Raw genomic sequence first — 27,324 nt, 5'->3', positions numbered from 1 at the left:
ACTATAACATCCCGACTTCTATACTCAGTACTTTGATTTATGAAAGCCAGGATGCCACAAGCCTTCTTTACAACCCTGTCTACCTGTGACGCCACTTTCAGGTAATTATGTATCTGAACTCCCAGATCCCTTTGTTCCTCCGCACTCCTCAGTGCCCTACCATTTACTGTGTATGTCCTACCTTGATTTGTCCTTCCAAAATGCAACACCTCTCACTTGTCTGCATTAAATTCCATCTGCCATTTTCTGGCCCATTTTTCCAGTTGGTCCAGATCCCTCTGCAAGCTTTGAAAGCCTTCCTTGCTGTCCACAACACCTCCAATCTTAATGTCATCAGCAAACTTGCTGATCCAATTTACCACATTATCATCTAGATCATTGATATAGACAACAAACAACAATGGTCCCAGCACAGATCCCTAAGGGACACCACTAGTTGCAGGCCTCCAGTCTGCGAAGCGATCATCCACTGCCACTCTCTGTCTTCTCCCACACAGCCAATTTCAAATCCAGTTTACAACCTCTCCATGGATACCTAGTGTCTGAACCTTCTGAATCAACCTCCCATGTGGGACCTTGTCAAAGGCCTTACTAAAGTCCATGTAGACCACATCCACAGCCTTTCCTTCATCTACTTTCTTGGTAACCTCCTCGAAAAACTCTACAAGATTCGTTAAACACGATCTACCACGCACAAAGCCATGCTGACTATCCTTAATCAGCCCTTGGCTGTCCAAATACTTGTATATCCGATCTCTCAGAACACTTTCCAATAATTTACCTACTACTGATGTCAGGCTCACCGGCCTATAATTACCTGGTTTACTGATACTCCATTTAAACTTTCACAGTCTAGGTTCAAAAAAGTATGTGAACCTCTGGGGTAATGCTGTCTACAAAAGCTATTTGGAGTCAGGTATTCCAATCAGTGAGATGAGATTGGAGGTGTGGGTTGTAGAAGTACCCTGCCTTATATAAAAAAAAGACACACAAAGTCAGGTGACTGATAGAGCCTGCTCTTAAGAAAGATCTGTTTATGTGCACCATGCCTCAATCAAAACAAATTAACGCAGAGAACCAGGTAATTGCAAAGGGTTCACAAACTTCTTGCAATTGTTGGTGCTTGGAATGCACTGGAAGCAAGGTGGTGGAAGCTGATACAATAGCATAGTTTAAGAGATTTTAAGACAGATGCATGAACAGGTAGGGAATAGAGGAATACAGACCATAATGCTTCTGATAATTTGGGATTAGTTAGATTTTTATCATGATTGTAGGCCCTGTTCCCATGCAGTATCAAAGTAAATTTATTATCAAAATACATATATGTCACCATATACAACCCTGAAATTCATTTACTTGTGGGCAAACTCAATAAATGGATAGAATAGTAACTATAACAAAATCAATAAAAGACTGCCCAACTTGGTCATTCAACCAGAGTGCAGAAGAAAACAAACTATTATATATTCTCTGTTTTTAACATTTTTTTCCTTAAGTTCCATTCAATTCTAACCATTTTTTTAAATCTTGCATATTATTAGCAGAATTTCATTGGAGAGTTTATATTGCAGGAAGAAGCAGAGGTGTATAGTTTCTTTCATTGTTAAGGCCATGCAATAATTTCAGAATGTATGTTTATATTTCGAAGTATAAGGTTAAGACTATTTAAAATAATTGTTAAAATATTACAAAATCAAAGTAGATACACAATAATTTATGGGAATAAATTCAAGTAAGCAAAATTAAGTAGCTGAACTTGCCAGCAGCTTTCATTCTAAACTACAAGAACAGAAAATTCTATCCAGATGGATGGAATCACTGTTCTATCAGTCATTTAGCATATCCTCGTTTACATGGGTTCACACAAATTCAGGGCTTGCTTGTGAGTAGCTGAATGCCAGAGGTTTCCTACAGAAAATCTGATTACACCCAATTCAATGCCATTTTATGGTAATGTGTGGAATTACATGTATTTGAGCTATAAAATTAAAATCCTCAGCACAGAAGTGTTTATGTTTGGATGTTATTCAAATTGTGCTGTAATTTAAGAATAATGTTAATCTTTTACTAAAATCTTTGTGATGCTATTTCATTACATTACTGTTGATCAGAATATACACTAGGGATGAAGAAATATCACCAGGCAATTGCTGTATTCACTGGTTTTGATCTTATTTTCTGCAAATGATTTTGCTACCCAGGGAGAAGTATTGCATTTCGAGGTGAGAGAAGCAGTGATGAACCACCAATAGAAATGATGAAAATATCCCATTTGAAGTAAGTAAGGCTGTGTTACTAAATACATTGTTATTCTCTTAACCATAATCTTAAAAGTTTTCCACCTTCATAGCATTAAAAATTGCACACTCGCTCCTTTGCTTTTCTGCCTTTGATACTTAACCTGGGAAATCTTGTTTGGTGATGTTATTGATAGCCTGAATCTTTGAAAAGACATAATCCAATTTACAGTATTTATATTGAGAATGTAGTCTAGCTTCACTTTTGTGCGTTTAGTCTGGCTATAAGCACAGTTGTTCATACTTTTAATAGCTAACCAGAGCCTTTCTGGGCTTTCTCCTGAGCTTGATATTGTTAGGGTTCTTAGGCAATTGGCAAAGGCCAATAAGAAGTTGTTAGGTTTAAGCAGAGTGGCCATTGTGAGAGTGGTCATAGTGTGAATGGATAGAGTTAGAGTGGGGAACTGATGCTTTGCTGAGAAGAGGCGGATGCTAGCCTGACGTTTCTGTCAAGTTTCTGTTTCTTTCTTTATTAGTTAGAGCAGGGAGAATGGATTCCAGGGCAGGGATGCAGGAGATCTGGGAGTCCTCCAGGGTCTCTGATTGTTTCAGCTGCAAGAAGGGCATCTGGGTGCAGCTCCTTACGGACCACAATAGGGATCTGGAGCTGGATATCCCATGGCTCACTCAGGACAATGAGGAGGTGATAGGTAGGAGCTACACTGAGGCAGTTTCAGTAAGTATATAGCTAGGTGAATGGAGAGAGAATGGGAATAAGCAGACAGTACCCCTGTGGCCGACATGGCACATGATGATAATGTCCCCAGTGGCATTCCCCGCAGTAACAGCTATGCTGCTATGGATACTGTTAGGGGAGGATGACCAACCAGGACAAAGTTACAGTGACCAGGTTTCTGGCTTTGAGTCTGGCTCTGTGGCTCAGAGGGAAGCAGGGAAAAGAGGAGAGTGGCAGTGATAGGCGATTCAGCAATCAGGAGGTTCTGTGGCTGTGGAAAAAATGTCCCAGTTGGTATATTGCCTTCCAGGTGCCAGGATATATCTCAGATCATATCCACAGCTTTCTTAAGGGGGAGGGTGAGCAGCCAGAAGTCATGGTATATATTGGTACCAAAGACTTGCAGTAGATAGATAAAGGCATGAGATCCTGAATTTAGTAGGTTGGAAGCTAAAAAGCAGGACCTCCAGGGAAGTAATCTCTGGATTGCTGCCTGTGCCACGTGCCAGTGAGGGTGTGAATAGGTTGACATGATCTTTCATTGTGTGGCAGAAGAACTGGTGCAAGGACTAGTTTCAAATTTGTGGCTGATCTGCATTTCTTTGGGGGAAGGTTTGACCTGTAAAAAAGGGGGCGGGTTACACCTGAACTTGAGGGAGACCTTGCGGGCAGGTTTGCCAGAGATATAGGGGAGGGTTTAAACTAGACTGGCAGGGGGATGGAAATAAGACTGATAGGTCAGAGGATGGATCAGTTGGTGTAAAGGTAGATGCAACATGTAGAGAGATTGTGAGGAAGGATCACAGTGGATAGGGCATAAATGCAATCAGTTGGATGGGTTGAAATGTGTCTATTTCAATGCAGGAAGTATAAGGGTGATTAGAGCATGGATTAGTACATGGAAATACTGTACACCATTACGGCCATTACAAAGAATTGTCTGTCACAAAGGCAGGAAAGGTTGCTGGATGTTCTGGGGTTTAGATGTTTCAGAAGGGACATGGCAGGAGGTAAAACAGGTGAGGAAGTGACGTTCCTAATCGGACATCATAAGGGGAGGATATCATGGAAGGATTGTCCGCCGAGTCATTATGGGTAGATTTGAAAAACAGGAAGGAAGCAATGACTACTGGTAGTGTTCTATATCCGTGCCACCACCCCTCCCCCAAAGCTTTAATGTGATAATGAGGAGCAGATCGCAAGGCAGATTTTGGAAAGGTTTGAAAATAACAGGGTTGTTGTTATGGGTGACTTCAACTGTCCTAATACTGATCGGCATCTCCTCAGTGCAAAAGGTTTAGATGGGGTGGAATTTGTTAAGTGTGTCCAGAAAGATTTCTGGCATGATATGTGGACAGGCCAACTAGGATAGAGGAAATGTACCTGGACAGGTGGCAGATCTCTCAGTGAGTGTGTATTTCAGAGGCAGTGACCGCAATTCCCTGACCTTTACCATAGCCTTGTGTAGGAATATGAACAAATAGAGTGGGAAAGTATTGAACTGGGGGAGGATAAATTAAGATGCTATTAGATAGAAACTTTGGAGCTTAAATTGGAGGTTGTTTGGGGAGCACTTACTTGGGGTTCTGGATAGGTTTGTCCCACTGGGGAAGGGAAAGGATGGTAGGGTGAAGGTTGACAAGAGATGTTGAACATGTAGTCAAAAGGAAGAAGGAAGAATACTTAAAGTTTTGAAAGCAAGGATTAGATGAGGTTTTAGAGAGTAGTAAGGTTGCCAGGAAGGAGCTTAGGAATGGACTTAAGAAAGTTGGAAGGAGATGTGAGAAGGCCTTTATGTGCAAGATTAGAGAAAACCTCAAGGAGTTCTTCATGCATGTGAAGAACAAGAGGATGACTAGATAGAGGGTTGGACCAATCGGGGATAGAAGAGGAAACATGTGCCTGGAGTCCAGGTTGGAGGGGTGGGGTTTCATGAGCGCTTTGTTTCAGTATTCAGCAGTGAGAGGGATCTTAATGAATATGAGGTCCGTTTTTTTATGCTGGAACATATTGATGTTAAGAAAGAGGATGTGCTGGAACATTTAAAAAATTTAATAGATAATCCTGTGAGCTGGACAAGATATACCTCATGTCACTACAGGAAGCGAGGGAAGAGATTGCAGTGATGATCTTTGTGTATTCACTGGCTATGGGGTAGTACATGAAAATTAGAGGGTGGTAAATGCTATACCTTTGTTCAAGAAAAGTAATAGGGATAATCCTGGGAATTATAGACCAGTGAGTTTTACAGCAGTGGTGGGCAAACTATTGGAGAAGATTCTTACGAGTGTAGTCTGATTAGGGATAATCAGCATGGCTCTGTAAGGAGCAGATCTTAGTAGTGCAGAGAAACAGAGGAATCCTGGGATCTATGTTCCCACTGAAGACAGAGGGTGATAGTAGATGGAGCATATTCGGCTTCGAGTGCAGTGATCAGCAATGTTCTGCTGGGTTCTATTCTAGGATCCCTGTTCTTTGTGACTTTCATAAATGACCTGAACGTGGAAGTGGAAGAGTGGGTTAGAAAGTTTGCAGATGACATTGCTGGTGTTTTGGATAGCGTAGAAAGTTGCCAGAGGTTACAATGGCATATTGATAGGGTGCAGAGCTGGACTGAGAAGTGGCACATGGAGTTCAATCTGGAAAAGAATGAAATGATATACTTTGGAATGTCAAACTTGAAGGCAAAGGTTAATGGAAAGATTCTTAGTAGTGTGGAGGAACAGAGGAATCCTGGGGTTTGTGTTCCCACGTCACTATACAAGTTGATAGGGTGGTTAAGAAGGTGTATGGTATATTGGCATTCATTAATCAGGAGCTTGAGTTCAAGAGCCATGGGGTAAATTTGCAGCTGTATAAAGCTCTGGCTCAACCACACTTGAAGTATTGTACTCAGTTCTGTTTGCCTCATAATAGGAAGGAATGGAAGTATTAGAGAGGGATGCAGAAGAGATTTGCCAGGCTGCAGTAGACAGGATGTCTTATGAGGAAAGGCTGAGTGAGCTAGGGCTTTTCCCTTTGGAGTGAAGGAGGATGAGGGGAGACTTGATAGAGTGTGTAAGATTAAAAGAGGCATTGATCGTGTAGACCGCCAGCCTTCTTCCAAGGACAGAAATAGCTAGTACAAGAAGGCATAAATTTTACATGATTGGAGGAAAGTATTGGGGGGGGGGGGTGTCAGAGATAGGTTTATTCACAGACAGTGGTGGGTGCATGGAATGCACTGCTAGGTGTGGTGGTAGAGGCAGATCCCTTAGGGACAGTTAAGGGACTCTTCGATAGGTACATGGATGAAAGAAAAATGGAGGGCCGCGTGGGAAGGAAAGGTTTGACTGATCGGAGTAGGTTAAGAGATGAGTACAACTTCATGGGCTGAAGGGCCTGTGCTGTGCTGTGTTCTAGTTATATAATTATTTTGTACTCGGCTTCAGGTGATGAGACCCCAGATTCATACACTTGCCCTCATCATGGTTAGATAAATGTTGAGCAAATGTATGGGTACTTAAGCTGAAAAATAAAATCTTTTTGCAAACATCTTTGTGTTAGTGTTAGTAAATCAGTTTATATCATGAATGTTGCTGGAAACACATCAGCCCAATCTAAAAGATGATATATTTGCTTTATTTAGGCAGTTCTTAGTTGTGGTGTTCAGAGACAAGCCATTGGAACTATGGGATATTAGGACATGCACTCTGCTTCGTGAAATGGCGAAGAACTTCCCTGCAGTTACAGCACTGGTATGGCCACACATTGACCCCTGCAATTTGAAAGATTATGTGTGATTGGTCCTATTTTTATGCTTGAATTTGTGATATATAAATGTAACATATTCCCTTTCATGCAGAATTGCTAAGCAGTTTTAGTAAATTAGTTATTATTAATGAAATCACGTGCTTTTATTTAATTAGGAAGATTTTAAAACTGCCCTGAGGATTGACACCTAGGTTTTATTTTTCTGCATTTCAAAAAATATGCTCAAGTTGCTAGGCAACAGCTAAGACTTGAAACACCTTACATCAAGTTTGTGATCAAATCCAAGTTAACTGATCTCATTATGGGTAGTTGTATGATGCAATAATTAAATTCTTAAAACAGAAAAGGTAAAATCTCATTTCCTGATTTTCATCTAGCTCCTGGTGAACATATTTAATATTGGCAGAGGAATTGCCTGTGATTTCTTCTGACCCTGCCTGGTGATCCACCAATATTGGCATACAGTATTGTCATTTTGTTGGAATTTATTTATTCATTGAGATGCAGCATAGAATAGACCCTTCCTGACCTTTGAACCACGCCACCCAACCATCCCCCAATTTAATCCTACCTAATAATGGGACAATGTACAAAGACCGATTAACCTACCAACCAGTATATCTTTGGCCTGTGGGAGGAAACCAGAGCACTCGGAGGAAACCCATGTGCTCATGGGGAGAATATACAAACTCCTTATAGGCAACGGCAGGAATTGAATCTGGGTCGCTGGTACTGTAAAAGCATTGTTCTGGAGTGCGAATGACAACCCACTGCACAAACCATGAAAGAAAGGATGCCTTTTTGGGGGAGTAGGAGAGAAATATAATTGACAGAAGTCAACAAGGAATAAGACTTAAAACACATGCATGTGGCAATGCTTGGGAATTTGATTTGTGATTTAATCGGTTAATATTTCGTGTCTTTTTTTTTGAAACGTGATCATTGTTCTTAGCCTCAGGATTCCAGTGAAAATTCTTTACAAAATATTTATTGTAAGTGTGGTGAAAACTGCCTTCTTTGTAGATTTTCTTCTCTGTATTACTTGACATAATTAATATGTCATCTCGTAACTGCTGATGATGAAGTGTAGGTAGGAGAAATAGAGTCAATTCCAGCAAAAGAACAGGCTGTACAAGAGAGAGATATCAAAAGATGGTTATCGGAAATTATGGTGACCATAAATGGGCGGTATAACTACTACAGACACTTCAAATCAATTTTATGAAAAAGGCGACTTGAAAGGCTACTTAAGAATGCATTTCAAAAATGATAAATTGAATTAATTTAATACAATAAGTTGTATAAGGGAAACAATATCCGAAGGAGATTTAGAGTGCTGAACAGTGAGGGCAAAAAACAAGCAAATAATTAAGCCCATATTGGAATGGAAAATTATGGTTTGGAAAGTAATAAACAGTCAAAACAAATAGTTTTTAAAGTGATAACCGACACTCAAAATAATTGGAAAAATGCCAAAAGCAGTGTAAAACAATTGAAAGCAAAAAGAATCAATCCAAATGAAGAAAGTATAAGGAAACAAGCAGCAAGTGATTAAAGTTAAAAACGTATGCTGAAGCTGTAAGGATTAATTAGGTGGGAAAAAAACAGAAGGATTTCCTGGAATTGTCTCCTGAGGTATGTATGTAATAGTTATGTTACGTGATGAAGGTGAGAAGCTGGGAAAAAGGACTTCTATATTTTTCTTTGAAAGTAGATTAAAGTGGGTTGCAAATGTAAAATACAGGAACATAAACTTGGAGTTTACAGTGACAACAGGTTAAGGATTTTCATGTGTGGGGTTTACTGTTGAAACCTTAGTTACTTTACTGATTCTGTTTTCCTTTATACTTCAAGCACTATGCTAATATTTTCCTTCAGAAATAAGGGAAATTGGTAGAATTGTTGAAAATTTCCTATATTAATGAAGTAACTTCACTCCAAAATACCCATATAATCTCAAGTTTTGTTGTATGCAGTTTAGATGTTTTCACTGGTACATTCATAGTTAGTAATTACCCACAAAAAATGTAGGTATATGGATTGTAATTCCTTCAAAAAAATTCAAAATGTAAGTGATTGAAATTGTATTATATTCCGTGATATTTCTATTTTTACCATAATCTTGTAAGTATGTCGAAATCCAGGGCAGGCCTAGACTATTATCAACATTAGTTATTACTCAGGAATTCCCTGTAGTGTGAACAGGAGTTAGATCTTGTACAATTATAACCAATGTGTATGCTAAACATGGCTTATAGCTGGAAAGCAGATTTAAGATAATAATATACTACCGCAACATAGTTCTGCAAATCAAAAAACTACAGGTGGTGGAAATCTGTAATGAAAGGTTTGGAAATAATCAAAGTGGGGCAGAATTCTCTGGTGAAAGGCAGTTAACATTTCAGATCATTTACCTATCATCAGAATTTTTGTTTTTTAGAATGCAACCCTCTGGCAAATTTAAAAATGTCTACAGTTTACTCTTCAGTAAATGGTTAATAGTGCTCTCGATCATGGGTCCCCAGTTATCTTGCTGCTTATTTCTCACCAACTATCAGTGACAAAAATCACTGCTTTTGATCACAAACACACACTTCTGGTGCTTTAAGCACAGTGTAGTGTCTAACTATCACGCAAGTGCACACAACTTACGCTAGTCAGAAACTGTTCAGCAACAGTATCCTGCCCAATTAAGCAGCATAGCGCCCCAATATCATTCTTTAAGAGTTATCCCAAATAAGTGGCTGCCACGATTAACTGATGATCCAATTAACCGGAATCTGCCTTGTATATGTTTAGAAACACCAAAATTGGAGCAGAAGTAGGCTTTTTAGATCTGCTTCTCAATTCATTACAATTAAGTACTTCAGGCAGTGACGCGCAGCAGTTTGGTGCTTTGAGCAACGGCCAGTCAGCGATGAGGACTGATTGGCAAGAACAAATCAAAGTGAGGCAGGGGTAAGTGTAGCAGCCATCGTTGCATTGGACAGAGTTAGAGCTGGGATTTTGAAGCTTTAGCTCTTTGAGGCTTCAGTCAGAGAAAGCAAAAAGATGTAAGTAGATTTTTTTCTCCACAGTTTATTGATTGCTTTTCCTTCTTTATATTTGCTCAGTCAGAACACTAGGGATATCAGGCAGGATAGTTGAATGCTCCTCTTGTGGGATGTGGGATGACAGGGAGACCTTCAGTGTCCCTGATGATACACCAGCAAAAATATGCGTCCAGCTACAGCTTCCAACACTCAGTGTTAAGGAATTGAAACTGAAACTGGATGAACTTCGGATTGTTCAGGAGGCTCGGGGTGATAGAACATATAGAGAGGTACGAGGGCTGATTGATAAGTTCGTGACCTAGGTAGAAGGAAATGAGTTCTTAACTTCAAACTTGCTACATAATCACTCAAAGAGTTGAACTGCACGTGCATGTAACAAGAGTGTCTTGGACCTCCAGGTGTTCCACAGCAGGGGTGATTGATAAATTCGTGGCCTAAGGTAGAAGGAGATGGGTTATAAAGCTCTGGTTACATGCACGTGCAGTTCAACTCTGAATGAAAATACAGAAAGTTTGAAGTTAATAACTCATCTCCTTCTATCTTAGGCCATGAACTTATCAATCACCCCTGCTGTGGACCACTTCTGGAGGTCCAAGACACTGACTTCTACAAAGAAGGGATTGGTATGCTCCACGACCGCTGGACTAAGTGTGTAAATGTAGGAAAAATAAATGTGCTAGGTTTTCTAAAATTGACTCCTTCTACCTTGGGCCACGAGCTTATCAATCGCCCCCCGTAGTTACACCCAAGGTGTAGGACACAGGAAACTGGCTGACAGTCAGGAAGGGGAAAGGGGTTAAGGAGCCTGTGCAGAGTACCTGTTTCTATTCTCCTCAGCAACAGGTATACCACTTTGGATACTGTTGCGGGGGGGGGGGGGCGGGGGGGATGACCTTTGGTGAGGAAGGTCACAGTGGTCAGGTCTCTGGCACTGAGTCTGGCTTTGTGACGCAGAAGGGAAGTGGGGAGAAGAGGCGAGCTGTGGTGATAGGGGATTCATTAGTTAGGGGAACAGAAAAGAGATTCCATGGACGAGAACAAGATTACTGGATGATATGTTGCCTCCTAGGTGCCAGGGTTTGGGACATCTCAGATCTCATCCTCAACATTCTTAAGTGGGAAGGTGGGCATCCAGAGGTCATGGTCCATAGAGGTACCAATGACATGGGTAGAAAGAGTGACAAGGTTCTGCAAAGTGAGTTCAGGGAGTTAGGCGCAGGATCTCCAGGGTTGTGATCTCAGGATTGCTACCTGTGCCACGTACTAGTGAAGTCAAAAGTGGAAGATTATACAGTTTAGCACATGAGTAGGAGTTGGCGTAAGAGGAGTGACACATGATTTTCAGATCACTGGGCTCTCTTTCAGGGAATGTAGGACCTGTACAGAAGGGACAGTTTGCACCTGAACTGGAGGGGGTCTAATATGCTGGTAGGAAAGTTTGCTAGCACTGCAGGGGGATGGGAATCAGAGTGCCAGGATAGATAGCAAACATGTTGTGGAGAAGATGTTGTTAAGACCTCAGACAAAGTCAGGAATCAAAAGATTGAGCATGGTGCGACTAATGTCCCGAGCTGTATATACTTCAATGCAAGAAGTATTGTAGGAAACACAGATGTGTTCAGGACATGTATCAACACCTGGAATTATGATATTGTAACCATTTGTGTGACTTGGTTGTAGGAGGGGCAGGACTGGCAGCTCAATATTCTGGGTTTCCGTTGTTTTAGGCCTGACAGAACAGGAGGAATTAAAGGGGGAGGGGTGGCGTTACTAGTCAGGGAACATGTCACAGCAGTGCTCAGTTAGGACAGATTGGTGAACTCGTCTAGTGAGGTGCTGTGAGTGGAACTGAGGAATATGAAAAGCATGTGGAACTGAGGAATATGAAAAGCATGACTACGTTAATGGGGCTATATTACAGACCACTCAACAGTCCACAGGATTTAGAGGAGCAAATTTGTAGAGAGATTGCAGACTTTTGCAAGAAACATAAAGGTTGTTATAGTAGGTGATTTTAACTTTCCACATATTGACTGCGACTCCCATATTGTAAAAGGACTAGATGGGATAGAGGTTGTCAAATATGTTCAGGAAAGTTTCCTTAATCGGTATGTAGAAGTCACAACGAGAGTGTAGGATACTTAATCTGCTATTTGGGAATGAGACAGGGCAGGTTACAGAGGTTTGTGTTTGGGAATCCCTTGTATCTAGTGATCATAATGCCATTAGTAAATATGGAAAAATATAGGTCTGATAGGTCTGATCCTTGAGTTGAGATCCTAAATTGGAGTCCAGGGAAGAGAGACAAAGCAGCATCCCTATACATATTACAGAAGAGATGTTTGCTATCTTGAGGCAAATTTGGGTGGATAAATCCCAGGCGCCGACAAGGTATTCCTTCAGACCCTGTGGGAGGCAAGTACAGGAATTTAAATCATTCTTCATAACAGGTGAGGTACTGGAGGATTGGAGGATAGCTGTTGTTCTGTTGTTTAAGAAAGATTTTAAGGAATATCTTAAATGTGAAGAGAGGGGAAAGTGGAAAGATTTAGGAAGGAAATTTCTGAGCTTCAGGTCCAAACAAATAATGCAGGTATGAGGAGAATAATGAAAATTATTTAAAGGTTGTGGCACTGTACAGATCTAGAATTGTTGCATGTGCGGAGTGAAAAATCAGTGGAATTCAGACCATAAAACATAGGAGCAGAATTAGGCTAATCAGCCCATTGAGTCTGCTGTGTCATTTCATTATGGCTGATCACGGATCCCATTCAACCCCATACACCCGCCCTCTCACCATATCCCTTGATGCCCCAACCAATCAGGAAACAGTTAACTTCCGCTTTGAATATACCCTCCACCGTAGTCTGTGGCAAAGCATTCCACAGAATCACCACTCTTTGACTAAAAGAAATTCCTCCTTACTTCTGTTCTAAAAAGGTCGCACCTCACTTTTGAGGCTGTGTCCGTTCATTCTGGATACCGCCACCAGAGGAAATATCCTCTCCACATCCATCCTATATAGTCCTTTCAACATTTGGCAGGTTTCAACGAGACCCCATGCATTCTTCTAAATTCCAGTGAGTACTGGCCCAAAGCTGCCAAACGCTCCTCATATGTTAACCCCTTCATTCCCAGAATCATCTTCGTGATCTTCTTTGGACTCTCTCCAATGACAATGCATCCCTTCTGAGATAAGGGGCCCAAAACTGTTGACAATACTCATATGTTGACAAAAAGTATGATCTGACTAATGTCTTATAAAGCTTCAGTTTTATCTCTTTGTTTTTATATTCTATTTCCCTTGAAATAAATGCCAACATTGTATTTGCCACCTTTACCACAGACTCAACCTGTGAATTAACCTTCTGGGGGTCTTGTACGAGGACTCTTAAGTCCCTCTGCACCTCTGATGTTTGAATTTCTCCCCATTCAGATAATAATCTGCACTACTGTTCCTTTCACCAAAATGCATTATCATACATTTCCCAACCTGTATTCTATCTGCCACCTTTTTGCCCATTCTTCTAATTTGTCTAAGTCCTGCTGCAAACACATTGCTTCCTCAATGTACAGTCATGTACGTTGCATTTTTCTAATGTTGATTATAATAGTTTGCCTGGAAATTTTGAATGTATGGTTTTTGGGTATAAAATATTGTTGCATGTGTACCTAATTTTGATTGAAAACAATTTGATAGTGATATTTTAAAAATACAACTTTATTAGGCTGTCTTAAATAATGTCATGTACATGTTTTACAAACAGTAGCACATTCCTGAGAGGCTCTAATTGAATTTCTCGCAGCTGTTGGCACTTAGACATACAGCTGTGGCCTTATCAGCCAGTCCTTAAATGCACACGTGTACAACATCAGCAATGCTCTCACAGTTACTTGAGATTGCTTTTCAATCCATCATCCGGAGATTGCCAATGTGGCCACTGCTAGGAGCAGTATTCTTTGCACTGTTGACTGGTATTGCAAATGATATAATCTCATGATTTCCAAGGTGAGTTCTCGCCATATAAAATTTCTTCATGTGCAGTGCATTTCTTCACTTCCATTCACATTCTGCTCAAACCTTTCATAAGATTGCATTTCCCTTTCCCTCACCCTCTCCATTGCCCACACAATTTGTTTCTGCCCCCTTTCTCCTCTTTCTTCCTTGCTATATCACTGCTGCTTTGTCATTAACTCTTTCTTCCTCCCTTGCCATACCACCCTTCTGCCATCACCACGTCATCCTCCCTGCCCCCACCCTTTCACTCTTTTCTACCTCACTTCCTCCCACTCACTTCTACCCAGCAGCTCACACACTTACACTGATACATCCATATATTGTATCCCAACATTCAGCCACTTGCATGCATGCTCTAGACTATTTCACACAACCATCAAAGCAGGGTGCATGTCATCACTCAAGAACTATTCAACTTTCCCTTCAGTGTCGGCAAAATAAAAGAGCTGGCCGTTGACTTTAGGAAGTGGGGTGGCACATGCTCCTGTTTACATTTGCAGTGCTGAGGACAAGCGGATTGAGAGATTCAGGTTCCTAGGAGCAAACATAACCGATGCCTGTCCTGGTCCAGCCGTGTATATGTCACAGCCAGGAAATCTCAGCAGTGCCCCTACTTCCAAAAGAGGCTAAAGAAATTCGGCTTGTCCCCTTGAACCTTGTTTTTATACAGGTGCACCATAGAAAGCATCCTATCTGGATGAAGTACAACTTGGTATAGCAATTGCACTGCCTAAAACCCTTGGAGAGTTGTGGACACAACTCAGCACATTATGGTAACCAGCCTCCCCTCCTTGAGAGGCTGTAGGTGCCCAGGCCCAGCTTGAATCACATGCATTTCCTATTCTGGAATAATGAATATCAAATGCCTCATGTAACATTGAATAGTTTGTGATTTGAGAAATATATTAGTAGATGCTGACGAAGGGTCTCGGCCTGAAACGTCGACTGCACCTCTTCCTACAGATGCTGCCTGGCCTGCTGCGTTCACCAGCAACTTTGATGTGTGTTGCTTGAATTTCCAGCATCTGCAGAATTCCTGTTGTTTTAGTAGGTGCATATATAAGGTTTCAGATGTGAATGAGGACTTATAGAAACGTAGCTTGTATAGATAATGCTCCTCCAAGATATATTCATAAGTTGGTGGCTCCCTATTAAATCCAGCTGGATAAAGTATTGGGTGCCAATAACTTACATGCTTTTTCTGAAACGTTCCTCATGGGAGCTCTCTGTTACCTGTCTATGTCATCTAGGTGTTGGCAAATGGTCATTGGAAGGCAGTTTTAATGGTAGCAATGCACTTGAAGATTTTTATTTATTTAGAGCTGACGTGCGGAATAGGTCCTTCCGGCATTTGAGTTGCACCGCCCAGCAACTCCTGATTTAACTCTAGCCTATTCACGAGACAAGTTGCCAATTGAAGTTGCTGCAATTGACCAATTAACATAATATGTGCAGAAGAGTTGGTGTGAGTAGCGTGCAGTTTAAGTAGCAAGTAGAAAGGTGTGCTACAGTCTGGCAATAAACACAGATTCAATATCATTGGCTCTTCACTGTTTTTTTAGAGCCTTTAATGTTTTTAAGATCCATTCTTGTAGATAAATAGTGACTGGTGTTTGTCACGGCGACGTGTTGGAAAGTCTTTCTGAAGAAGAATTTTGGGCCTTTTCTCTTCCATTGCCAGGATGAGTCTTGATTCTTGAAAAGAAAGTTAGAGAGCTTGAAACACTCACCCAGAATGAGTGACTGGTGGCTCCAATTGACACTTCTGGAAACATGCTTCCAATTTCCTTACTCAGTGTTAGCATAAGCCAGATTTATTATTACTGACGTGAAATTTGTTGTTTTGTGACAGCATAAAGTGCAAAGATATAAAATTGCAATAAATTACAGAAATAAATAAATAAATAGTGCAAAACGAAGGACTAAACGGTAGTATTCATAGACCATTCAGAAATCAGATGTTGAAGGTAGGAATCTGTTTCTGAAGTATTAAATGTGGGTCTTCAGGCTGCTGTACATCCTCCCTGAGAAGAGGATCCTCAGATGGTGAGAATCCTTAGTGATGGATGCCACTTATTTTTCACAACAACTTTTTGGGCATTATATAGATGAATTTCTATATCATTAATTATAGTAGCTTGTTGGGGAATGAGCAGGAAGTGACCCACTTTTGAAAGAAATTTGGGGAAAATTGCAGATGATTGATATTTCGTGGTTTTAAGAAAAGACTGGGTAAATGGAAGAAGAAATACAGAAGAGGGAAAGGTGAAGTTGTGTTTTTATATTGTCATGTGTGACGCCAAGCAGAGCTACCGGTCGGATGATGCTAATGAGAGAGATAACGGAAGACAATGGAGAAACATTCAAAATGCTAATAAGAGAGAAGAGAGAGATAAACGAGAAAGAAACATAGTTCAGATATTGACAGACTGTTTGCTTTGAACCTGAACTGTCTGAAGTTTGATGGACAGGTGATACCCCAGCAGGGGGATAAAAAGAGCAGGTTTGCTAAGGCACGACACGCCAGGAGACCCTGGAAAGAGCAGTGTGTCCCCACAAGTTGGTGAGAGTTTGGAGGACCGGTTCGCGGGAATCGGTCAAGAGGCTCACAGGGTGTAAAGGTACGATCGGTGGGAACCTGGGGTGTGTGTCCGCCCTTGCCTGGGTGCCGGGGTCACCGCGGAAGAACGATCGTATCCGGAACGGAGGGGTCACAGTCGGTGACCACAGTGAGATCAGAAGACATCAAAAGGTCTGGCCGAAACCAACTGCATCTCTCACTCTCTCTCTCTCTCCAATGGTACAACAACAGCGATTACTTTGAACTGCACTAAACTGAACTGAACTCTGCTTCACTTAAGACTGATCATTTTACCCCTAGACTGCGATAAAGCTTGGTTGATTCCTATTACCCTATTTGTGTGTATATGTGTGTATTATCATTGTTAACCTGTTACATTTATATCCTTGCGATTAGTGTACTGTATTACTTATCTCTTTAATAAAACTTTATTAGATCCTAGTAATCACAGACTCCAATGAGCGTTCCATTTCTGCTGGTTTGGCAACCCTGTTACAGGGTACGTAACAATATTGCTGTCTTGATTCCCTCTTCTCTGGAAGTTATGTCATCCAGTGCTAGATTTATAAAGATCACCAATGTGTTCTATTGGTTTTAACTTCTGGCTGTGCTGAAATTGATTTCTTAATTTGTGAATTTTTATTTTTGAGGGGCCTAGTTTAATAAACCACACAAAGGAAAGAAAGCTGAGGAATATTATTTTAGATGACTTGGAAACACAAAGGAATTCACTATGCTTCTTTGTCTACAGGAGTGGTCTCCTTCCCACAACTTGAAGAGTTTGCGCAGAAAGCAGCTTGCAGCTCGAGAAGCCATGGCCAGACAAACAGTTGTTTCTGATACCGAAACCAATAACATTGAGTCACCTATGATCAGGTAACCGAGAAAGAGTGGCTGGATACTGCTGATGTTAGTAGATTTAATCTTCTAAGATGTTGAATGCAGACGGTATAGAAGGTAGCAGATGGGGTTGCCAGACCTAAAATGCTTGGGTACACACTACATTTATATGTGTATGAAATTGCTATGAATAAAGTAGCTTGTGTAATAAAGAAGTTTAAGGATGATATAGAAGTAGCTATGTGGTTGATAGTGAAAGTTCTAAACTGCAGAACAAGGTAGATAATTTGGTCATTTGGACCAAGTGAAGTTGCCAGAAAAATGGCAAACAGAATTGAACCCAGAGCAGTATAAGATAATGCATTTGGAGGGGTGGAACAAAGGAATACACATTAAACTTAAAGGTATTAAGTGGTGTCGAGGAACAAAGGGACTTGCGAGTGTTTATTCACAAATCATTAAAGGCGGGTCAATAAAGTGGCTTTAAGGTCTGTATATGCTTTCTATTATTAGCCATGGTACAAAATATAAAAGTGTAAGAGTGCATACACTAGAATTTGAGTATTATGTACAATTCTGATCATCATATTACAGAAAAGATTATTTCACTGCAGAGGATGGGGGGGTGGTGTGGGGAGGGCAGATTTATGAAGGTCTTGCAGGGGCTGGAGAATTTTAGCCTAGAGCAAAGGTTGGGTAAAGTAAAGTTGTTTTCTTTGGACTAATGGTTTGAATGACTATATAAAGCTATGAGGGACTTTCAAAGATTCAAAGTCAATTGTTATCAAAGTATGCATGCAGTATACAACCCTGAGATTCATCTTCCACAAAGACAGCCATAAAACAAAGAAACACCATGAAACCCTTTCTAGAAAAACACCAAAAAAACACAGATCGTGCAAACAGCAACAAAAAAAATAAGCAAAGATCACAGAATATAAAATGCAAAAATCAAGAATCCAGGCTTATTCAGTTCTGCTCAGTCTTCATTAACACAAGCCGTCCTGATTCAAAATCATCCAAAATCACCTCAAAAAAAGGAGCAACCAGAAACACATCATAATGTGAACTACAGAGGCCAATCCACAAACCGCATCGTAAATCGGAAAGGTCCATTTTGCTCGTCCAAGAGATCAAAAATTCAAGATCATGAGTTCAAAATAAATGGTAGAAAGGTTAAAGGGAAAATGGGGACTTTTGTTTTTCCACACAAGAATTTGGAACTTGTTTATTGTGGTAGGAGAAGAAACCATCACCACATTTAAAGCATACTACAGACCAAGTACAGGAAATGGGATTAGGCTGCAGTCCTTTTATCAGTGGGGATGGAGACAACCAATTGTTCTGCAAATCTTCTGTGATTTGTGTTGAATGCAAAATAAACATTGATTACAAAATTAGGGATATCTCCCACAGTCTCGAAAATAGCCATTTCTGAAAGAAAGCACTTTCATTAGTGAACTACAGCACTGGAATGTCAGAACAGATATTTGTGTTCCAGTCTGTAGAGTGGAACTGCACTGATGATCCTGTTTCAGTACTTTTCTCTGTTCAATGAGTTCCTTTGCCATTAGTTCTCATCCCACAGTGATCTTTTACTCAGTAAAAAATAAATCCAGAGTCCATTAGGTTTAATTCTGTTCCTAGTTCATCATTTTTACTGCATTCTGCAGCATCATTGGTAGGTTCATGTTGTCAATTTTTCTTGAAAAGTGATTTGACTTATAAGTCTATTAAAATAGCCATGTATGAATTATTACAAGTATATTGACTGTAAATTCAATAAATCTTTTAATTCTCCAGTTTACTGCAGGAGGCAGAGAGTAAAGCCGAATTTAGTCATAACATCTCTGCACGGGAGCACTTTATATTTACTGACAATGATGGACAGACCTTCCATCTCACTGTGGAAGGGAATATAGTGAAGGATGTAGTCAGAATTCCTCCAGATGTAAGTACCATTAGGCCACATCTTAATGTGAAATAACGGGCTTATTTTACAGATTGACTGAAATGCCAATAAGTTGTATGATCTAGTAGATGTCCAACAAATCAAAATTATAATTAACTATCTGTGTAATCAGAGTAGATGCACAATTTAGTTTTTCTCGTAATTGAAAATAGGTGAAGGTCGAAAACTACTATTCTTGAAAAGCAGTTGCGTACAAAACAAGGGGTAGTTTTGGCAGAATGTTCCTCTCTAGATTGTCAAATAAACTGCTCAGTTAATTAAGCTTGGGTTCGATTGACCAAGCTTCCTTACCTCCTGCTCTCCCTTTCATTGTTTTGTATAGAAGCGTTTTTGATGTACATTAACTTGTCTGGTACATTAGGCCAGTGGTCCCCAACCACCGGGCCACAGACTGGTACCGGGCCGCAAAGCATGTGCTACCGGGCCGCGAGGAAACGATATGAGTCAACTGCACCTTTTCTCATTCCCTGTCACACCCATTGTTGAACTTGAACACACGCGAGGTCATTACCCACGTGAGGACATCAATCGGTCATTAACCTACAACTACTCGATGAATAAAAAACAAATGTCGCTTGAGAGTTTCTTAGGAAGAGATGGTAGGGGACATAAAAGGCCTAACGATGATAATAACGCAGAGACAGCTGAGGCCGAGACTGCAAAAAAAGAAAGCTTCCTTCAACAGAAAATATGACGAGTCGTACATAAAATATAGCTTTATTGCGACCGGTGACTTGCACGCTCCAAGCCCCCTGTGTGTGATATGTGGAGACAAGCTGTCTAATGAGGCAATGAAGCCCTCAAATCTGCTTCGGCACTTTGAGTCCAAGCACCCTGCACTTAAAGACAACCCCGCTGAGTTTTTTGAGCAGAAAAAACATGAGCAAGTGAGACAGAAGCACGTGCTGAGAGTCAACACCTCCATAAATGCTGCTGCTCTGAGAGCGTCGTACTTAGTGGCTAGCCGTATTACTAAGGCTAAGAAGCCTTTCTCTGTTGGTGAAGAATTGATTCTGCCTGCTGCCAAGGACATGTGCTATGAACTGTTGGGAGAAGTTACAGCTAACAAGATGGCACAGGTTTCTCTTTCAGCTACCACAGTTTCAAGAAGAATCGATGACAGAGTGGAGGACATCGAAGCACAGCTGCTGGAACGGCTTAATGAGTCTGGTTTCACTACCCGAGTCAAAGAGGTTGCTCCTGAATGTCACACACAGGGAAATGCTGGCTAGCCGAAAAATGTCACCTGATCTTAACAGCGTATTGAGTGACATTGTTGAAGTTATCAATCTCTTCAAAGCAAAAGCCCCTAACTCACATCTGTTTGTGCAGCTTTGCGAGGAAATGGATGCAGAGCACAAGCACCTTCTCTTACACACTGAAGTCACATGGCTATCAAGGGGGCGAGCCCTGGCCAGGGTTTTTGAGTTAAGGGAGCAGCTACAGAGATTTCTTTCAGGAAAAAAGTCACCACTGGCAGCACACTTCAGTGACGAGGAGTGGATAGCAAAACTCGCTTATCTGTGTGACATCTTCAACCTGCTCAATGAACTCAATTTGTCAGTTCAGGGGAGAATGACAACTGTTTTCAAGTTGGTAGATAAAGTGTCTGCTTTCACAGCCACACTGGAACTGTGGGGACGGCGAGTGGACGGGGGCATATCTGACATGTTTCCAACATTAGCTGGGAATTTGGGAGAGACTGAGGCTCACAGCTGGTGCACGAACACCTATCTTCGCTGTCGACAGAATTCAAGCGTTACTTCCCAACCACAAATGACCCAAGACGTGCAAAGGAATGGGTTCGTGACCCATTTGTGAATGTCCCCGGTGAAACATCCATGTCAGCGCGGGAAGAAGATCAACTCCTCGAGCTTGCAAATGACGGTGGGCTGAAAAGTATGTTTGACATAACATCTCTGCCGGCATTCTGGATCAATGTCAAGGCTGAATATCGTGAGATAGCCACGAAAGCACTGAAGACGTTGTTTCCATTTCCAACATCATATCTCTGCGAAGCAGAGTTTTCTGCAATGAAAACAAAATTGCAGAATAGACTGGATGTAAGGAACTCCCTTATGACTTATAATTGACTTATCACTATATTCATGCGAAGAAAATATGCGCTGTGTGTTTAATATTAAATTCGTTAGATAAACCCTTTTAGAAATGAAATTGAGTGTATTAGCCACTGATAAATGACTTATAGTTGACTTGTCACCTGTATTCCAGTCGTGATTAACACCCCCCACCCCCAGTTGGCCGGTATGCAAGAATATTGTCAATATTAAACTGGTCCGCGGTGCAAGAAGGGTTGGGGACCTCTGCATTAGGCAAGAGACTATCACTTCAGCAGCTAGAGTTTAAATCCAGCACAGACTTTACAAATGAGAGTTGTCTCTGCCGTCTGTTTCTGTAAAAGATCGTAATCTTCTCCTGTAGTTGTTCAATGGCTCCATTTAATATCAGAGAATGTATACAATATACAACCTGAAATTCTTACTCTTTGCAGACATCCACAAAACAGAAGACAAATCCCAAAGAACAAATGACAGAAAAATGTTAGAACCCTGAAGCCCCCCTCCTCCCTCCCACACATAAGCAGCAGCAAAGCGTCAACCCTCCCTCTCTCCCACTTGTTCCAGTAGAAAACGTCAACCCCCCACCACCCACCATGCAAGCAATAGTAAAGGTCCCAAAGAGACCATAATCTAGAGTCCAGCAAAAACCACACCCCATAGGTACTCTCCCTCACTGACAAGGGAGAGAGATGTATCACCTCTTCCACAGCGAGAGGAGAGGCCAACAGCTCAGTTACAGTCTGCAGCGTCACTGTATTTTGAGCTCGCCTGACTGGAGAGTCAGCAGGAAACTCTCACCATTGAGAGAGAGTTTGATTGCTGGAGTGCTGAGGCTTCTGACAGCCGCACCTGCTGCCTTGATATTCCTATCTCCTGTAGTGCTTCAGTCGGTGACACTGGGGAGGAACTGGTTCGTCCACAGGGCCACACAAGGTCACACTCAGCAGGTGCAAGTCTTCCAGGTCGTTCCCGGAGATATCAAAAATGCTTGGCTCCGAGATTGGGAACCCACCGCTGCAGTTTGAGTGCAGCTGTAAACTCTTGACAAGATCCCAGCCACCTTGAAAAGGAATGAAAATATATTAAAGAGAAGAATTTAAACTGTTTCGCAGATGAACTTGAAGAAGTCGCCCTCTGGTGCCATTCATGGGTTCATGGCAAAAAGTTGATCATGATTGATGCTAAATTAGAAATCTCAGCCGAAGAATCAATATCATCATGCATAATGAGCTCCAGAAAAGAGTTTCTGTTTACAAACTGGATCCAGAGTTTTGCTGTGGGTTTGTAAGGACAAAGTGTAGCAAATCCTGAATGTCTGTAACACCAACACAGAGTCAAGTAAGCTTCCCAAATCACTTAATTCATAGGGTTACGCAACACACGTCAAAGTTGCTGGTGATCCAAAATGTCGACTGTGCCTCTCCCTAGAGATGCTGCCTGGCCTGCTGCGTTCACCAGCAACTTTGATGTGTGTTGCTTGAATTTTCAGCATCTGCAGAATTCCTCGTGTTTACATTTTTAATTCATAGGGTTGTGGTTTTTGGAAAAATGAAGCTGGGTGGGTTGAATCTAATTGCCCTTTCCAACCAGTTCAATGCACCTGGAGTGCTGTTGAGAGCATGCGTCAGTGGACAACAAGATAATTGGTGTATGATTTGGCAATGGTGAGAGGCTGTAATTAGTACATTCTGAAATTTGGATTAAAATATATGCTGGGGGAGATCTTTTTTTTCCAGTCCAGCAGAAGAGGGTTGATGCTTGAACAAACAGTCTTATGTCCTATTCAGAGCAGCTGAGTAACGATAGCTGAAGTGCTTGGGGTAGGAGTGAGGTATTTGCTTCGATGAAATTGGCGCTTTCAGTTACAGTCTGAGATTAGATTTTTTTTTTCACATGCAACTGGGTTCAAACACCGGCTGCTCGGATTTACAACTTTGCTTTGATTTTATAATTTGTTCTCCATCAGATGAATAATGGTAAAAACTATCTTCTCTAACAGGGAAGTTCAAATAGGTAAATCTAGTGGCAGCAAAATATAATTGGAAATAGAAGTGAAGGGAACTGCATTTGGCTGAGTTACTGAAGGGCCTGTGCTCACGGCACAGACTGTATTATGAAAGATACTTCGGATTTCTGATTCTCTTGATAATTCTGCATGCATGTACAGCAAATCATTTTTCTTTGTAAAGGAAGGTAATTTTATTGTATTATTCTGACACATTCAAGTAAAATTCAGTAATGATCTTGCTGTAAAATGTGAAATGCTGGTCTGTTAGGATATATGTAAAGGTTTATTATGATGTTGCTGTGGTTACCGATTGATATTAAGGTTGATTTGCTTCATTTAATAATAAGCTATTTGTTTTTCATAGAGAATAATTACTTACAAAGTAACAACAACTTGTGCATATGGGATGCTTAATTCTGTATCTCCAATCTCCAAAAGCACTGCAGGATACTTCACAACATTATTAAGCAAAATGTGGCATCAGAGGATGAACTTCCAGAGCTTTAGGAATCAAAGGGACAAATTCACTATTGGAGCAATTTAAAAATCAGAGTTCCTTGAGCAGCCAGGAATAGAGCAGAAGATATTTCTCAGCAGGCACAAGGAAATTGTGATGGTGGGTCATGAGGGAATGAAAATAAGGATGAGAATTTTTAACTCGGAGCCATATTACATGAGAAGATGCAAAGGAAATTGCTAAATACACTGAGTCCGGATGTGGGCAGCAGAGTTTTGGATTGTCTCACATTTGTAGAATGTAGGAGAATCAAGACTAGACGGGGAATGTATTGTCACAGTTAAGTTCAGAGATGCCAAAGACCTGGATGAAAATTTCAGAAACAGTCAGCTGAGGCAGGGACGGACCATTTTCAATGCTGTTGTAGAGATGAGATAAATATTCAAAATGAGAAAAATACAAAGATGTAATGTTGAGACTTTGTAAGGCACTGGTGAGGCCTCACTTGGAGTATTGTGAGCAAGAAAGGATGTGCTGAAACTGGAGAGGGTTCAGAGGAGGTTCACAAAAATGATCCCAGGATTGAATGGCTCGTCATATAAAGAACGTTTGATGGCTCTGGGCCTGTATTCACTGGAATTCAGAGGAATGGGGGTGTCATCATTGAAACCTATTGAATGTTGAAAGGCCTTGATAGAGTGGATGTTTCTTATGGTGGGGCAGCCTCAGACCAGAGGACACAGCCTCAGAATAGAAGGGCATCCTTTTAGAATGGAGGTGAGGAGGAATTTCTTTAGCCAGAGAATGGTGAATCAGTGGAATTCATTGTCCTAGGCAGCTGTGGAGGACAAGTTATTGGGTATATTTAAGGTAGAGGTTGATAGATTCTTAATTGGTCAGGGCATGGAAGGTTACAGGGAGAAGGCAGAAGACTGGGGCTGAGAGGAAAATTAGATGAGCCATGATGAAATGACAGAGCAGACTCTGGGCCAAATGGGCCAAATGGCCCAATTCTGCTCCTATATCTTATGGTCTTGTGTTCCTAGCTATGATATGGTATCAGGACATGAGATCAACTCAGGGTCTTATTGCCACCAGGGTTCAGAGAGGGAGAGGAAATTTGTGATGGAGCCAGGAGGTCTTCCCACAATTGATTTGAGAATTCTCACCTATTTCAGAAAGCCAGTCTGACAAGATAGCAACAAACATGGGAAAGACATTTCTACAAAAGCCACCAAGTATTAAATAAGAAGTAGATATCGCCACTGGCCACTAAGATTAAGCAGACCCTGAGAATGACATGAAAATGTTTTGAAACCAACATTGAGTTTTTGAAGGATATTAACAATGACCAGTTTATAGATCACAATCAGGAAGTTTAAAATAAGACTCTCCTTATTATCACACAGGAAGGTGACTTACTGATTCGGAATGGCTGAGCAGAGTGTTAGTTGTGGAGTGCAGAATGTAGAACCAAATGCTAAAGAGTTGGGATTTTGAAAACATAATTGAAAGTGAAATGGGAGAGATTTTTCCACAGTGACAGATAATGAAGGAAGTAAGGATTGGAAGAAGGTGTGATTGGTAAATTATGCAAGGAGTGAGCAAATATGTTATCACAAAGCAAAACAGTGAAGGAATAAGATCATATGAGTTGGAAGTGATGAGCGGCAGAAAGTATAATCAAGTGTTGAAGCTTCAGCAATAGTTTTTCAGGATGCTTTTAATAAATTGTGTATATGTAGGCATCTCCATGTAGAAGCACAGAAATACTCATGCTGTGTTTTGATGTATAGTCCTTGTATTTGTGCTTGGGGAATGTTTCTTATGTGTTGTGTTGACTGCATTAATTTTCACTCACAACACGCTGGAGGAACTCAGCAGGTCGGGCAGCGTCCGTGGAAACGATCAGTCAATGTTTCAGGGTTCCGGCCTGAAACGTTGACTGATTGTTTCCACGGATGCTGCCCGACTCGCTGAGCTCCTCCAGCGTGTTGTGAGTGTTGCTTTGACCCCAGCGTCTGCAGAGTATTTTGTGTTATTAATTTTCACTGGTTTCTACACTTTCAGAGTAATATATAGCATTTTAAATGTTACAAGGACCCATGTGAATGTATGATAATAGTGTCTTCTTCAGTTCCAGTTGCAGTTTGATTTGTAAATTCAGCAATTAATAGGTGTAATTTTATTTAAGTGAGAAAAATGCATTCCTTTTGAATGATAACACAGAAGGTGCTAATGATCTTAATTCTGACACTCTCCAAATAGAGCTACATAATATAACTATACCTTAAATGCAAGAAACTAGGTTTATTATTACCATTGCTTGTGATTATTGTAGTGATGCCTTTCATTTTTATGGTTCTATTCTGTTTATTCTGATGGATGCCAATGTGTTTGGGAAGCGGGGAGGGGAAGAGGCATAATTTCTTCTATTTAACAGTATTCCTTTTAAAGACAAAAAATCTTTAAAGATTAGCTTTGTCTACTATATGTACATTGAAACATACTGTGAATGCATTATTTGCAACTATGTGCCAGAATAAACATCGCCATGCTTCTGGCACCAATGTAGTATGGCCATAACTTACTAACCCTTACTAATCCGTACATCTTTGGAATGTGGGAGGGAAATGGAGAACCTGGAGGAAACCCATGGGATCATGGGGAGAACATACAGGCTGCTTACAGACAGTGGAGGGAACTGGCGTTTTAAAGCACTCTGCCGGCCATTACGCTACCATTTTCCAGCAATTAACTTAATCCCAGAGTTCAGGTTTCTGTGAATATTGCATTTTTTGAAAGTCCATGTGAACTTGTTTGAAAGTACAAGCATCCTCTGTCAAAGGAAATTGCTTAAAGAGTGAAGATGCAGAGCATGGGCAAGAAGCCCCTCAATGGAAACATAATCTTGCAGAGAATAAAAATTGCTCTCAAAAGTATTGCAACATGTTTATTGATTGATTTTTATTTAGAGGTACAGCATGGAACTGGTCATTCTGGCCCAAGGAGCCTACACTACCAATTACACCCATGTGACTAATTAACCTTGTAACCAGTGCTTCTTTGGAACATGGGAGGAAAAAAGAACACACAGAGGAAAGCCACACAGTCACGGGGAGAACGTACAGACTCCCTACGTACAACGTCGGAATTGAACCAGACTCACTGGCACTGTAGTAGCGTTATGCTAACTGCTGTGTTGCTATGCTGCCCCACAAGCACATATGTTTTGCTTGTTGGAAAAAATACCAGCCCTTCAATCTCAAAATATTCTTAAAGTACGGTACTGTGCAAAAGTCTTAGGCATATACATATAGCTGGGCTGCCCAAGACTTTTGCACAGTACTGTATGTAGTAAATTTATGTATTGCACTGTACAGCTGCCACAAAAAAAAATCATGACAAATGAGTGATGGTAAACTGAATCCGATATGGGTCTCTATTGCTGACTGAATGTGAAAAGGGGGCAGGGAGGGGAGAATCATGGTTGGGAAAAGGGGAAGGGAGAGAGGAGGGAGCAGGAAGCACCAGAGAGACATTCTTGTATTGATCTTTAAATTAAATGACCTTGTCTGGTGTCTC

The 27,324-nt window shown here is 41.0% G+C and overlaps 1 protein-coding gene across 2 annotated transcripts in view; it reads left to right on the top strand.

Annotated features, from left to right (window-relative positions):
- The window catches only part of wdr11 (WD repeat domain 11), a 146,814-nt gene that overhangs the window by 74,745 nt on the left and 44,745 nt on the right, over positions 1 to 27,324 (top strand). For both annotated transcript variants that reach the window (XR_011882731.1, XM_072239518.1), the window contains exons 13-16: positions 2,205 to 2,280; positions 6,605 to 6,713; positions 17,133 to 17,257; positions 19,025 to 19,172. Coding sequence is in view for 1 of the 2 variants with exons in the window: in XM_072239518.1 (XP_072095619.1) it covers positions 2,205 to 2,280; positions 6,605 to 6,713; positions 17,133 to 17,257; positions 19,025 to 19,172 (458 nt within the window). In the remaining variant the exon portion in view is untranslated. The remainder of the gene's footprint in view (positions 1 to 2,204; positions 2,281 to 6,604; positions 6,714 to 17,132; positions 17,258 to 19,024; positions 19,173 to 27,324) is intronic.

Source organism: Mobula birostris, chromosome 21 (assembly GCF_030028105.1).
Source record: "Mobula birostris isolate sMobBir1 chromosome 21, sMobBir1.hap1, whole genome shotgun sequence".
Lineage (NCBI taxonomy): Eukaryota > Metazoa > Chordata > Chondrichthyes > Myliobatiformes > Myliobatidae > Mobula > Mobula birostris.
Note: the sequence above shows the minus strand (reverse complement) of the source record. Positions and strands in the feature narration are given on the sequence as shown.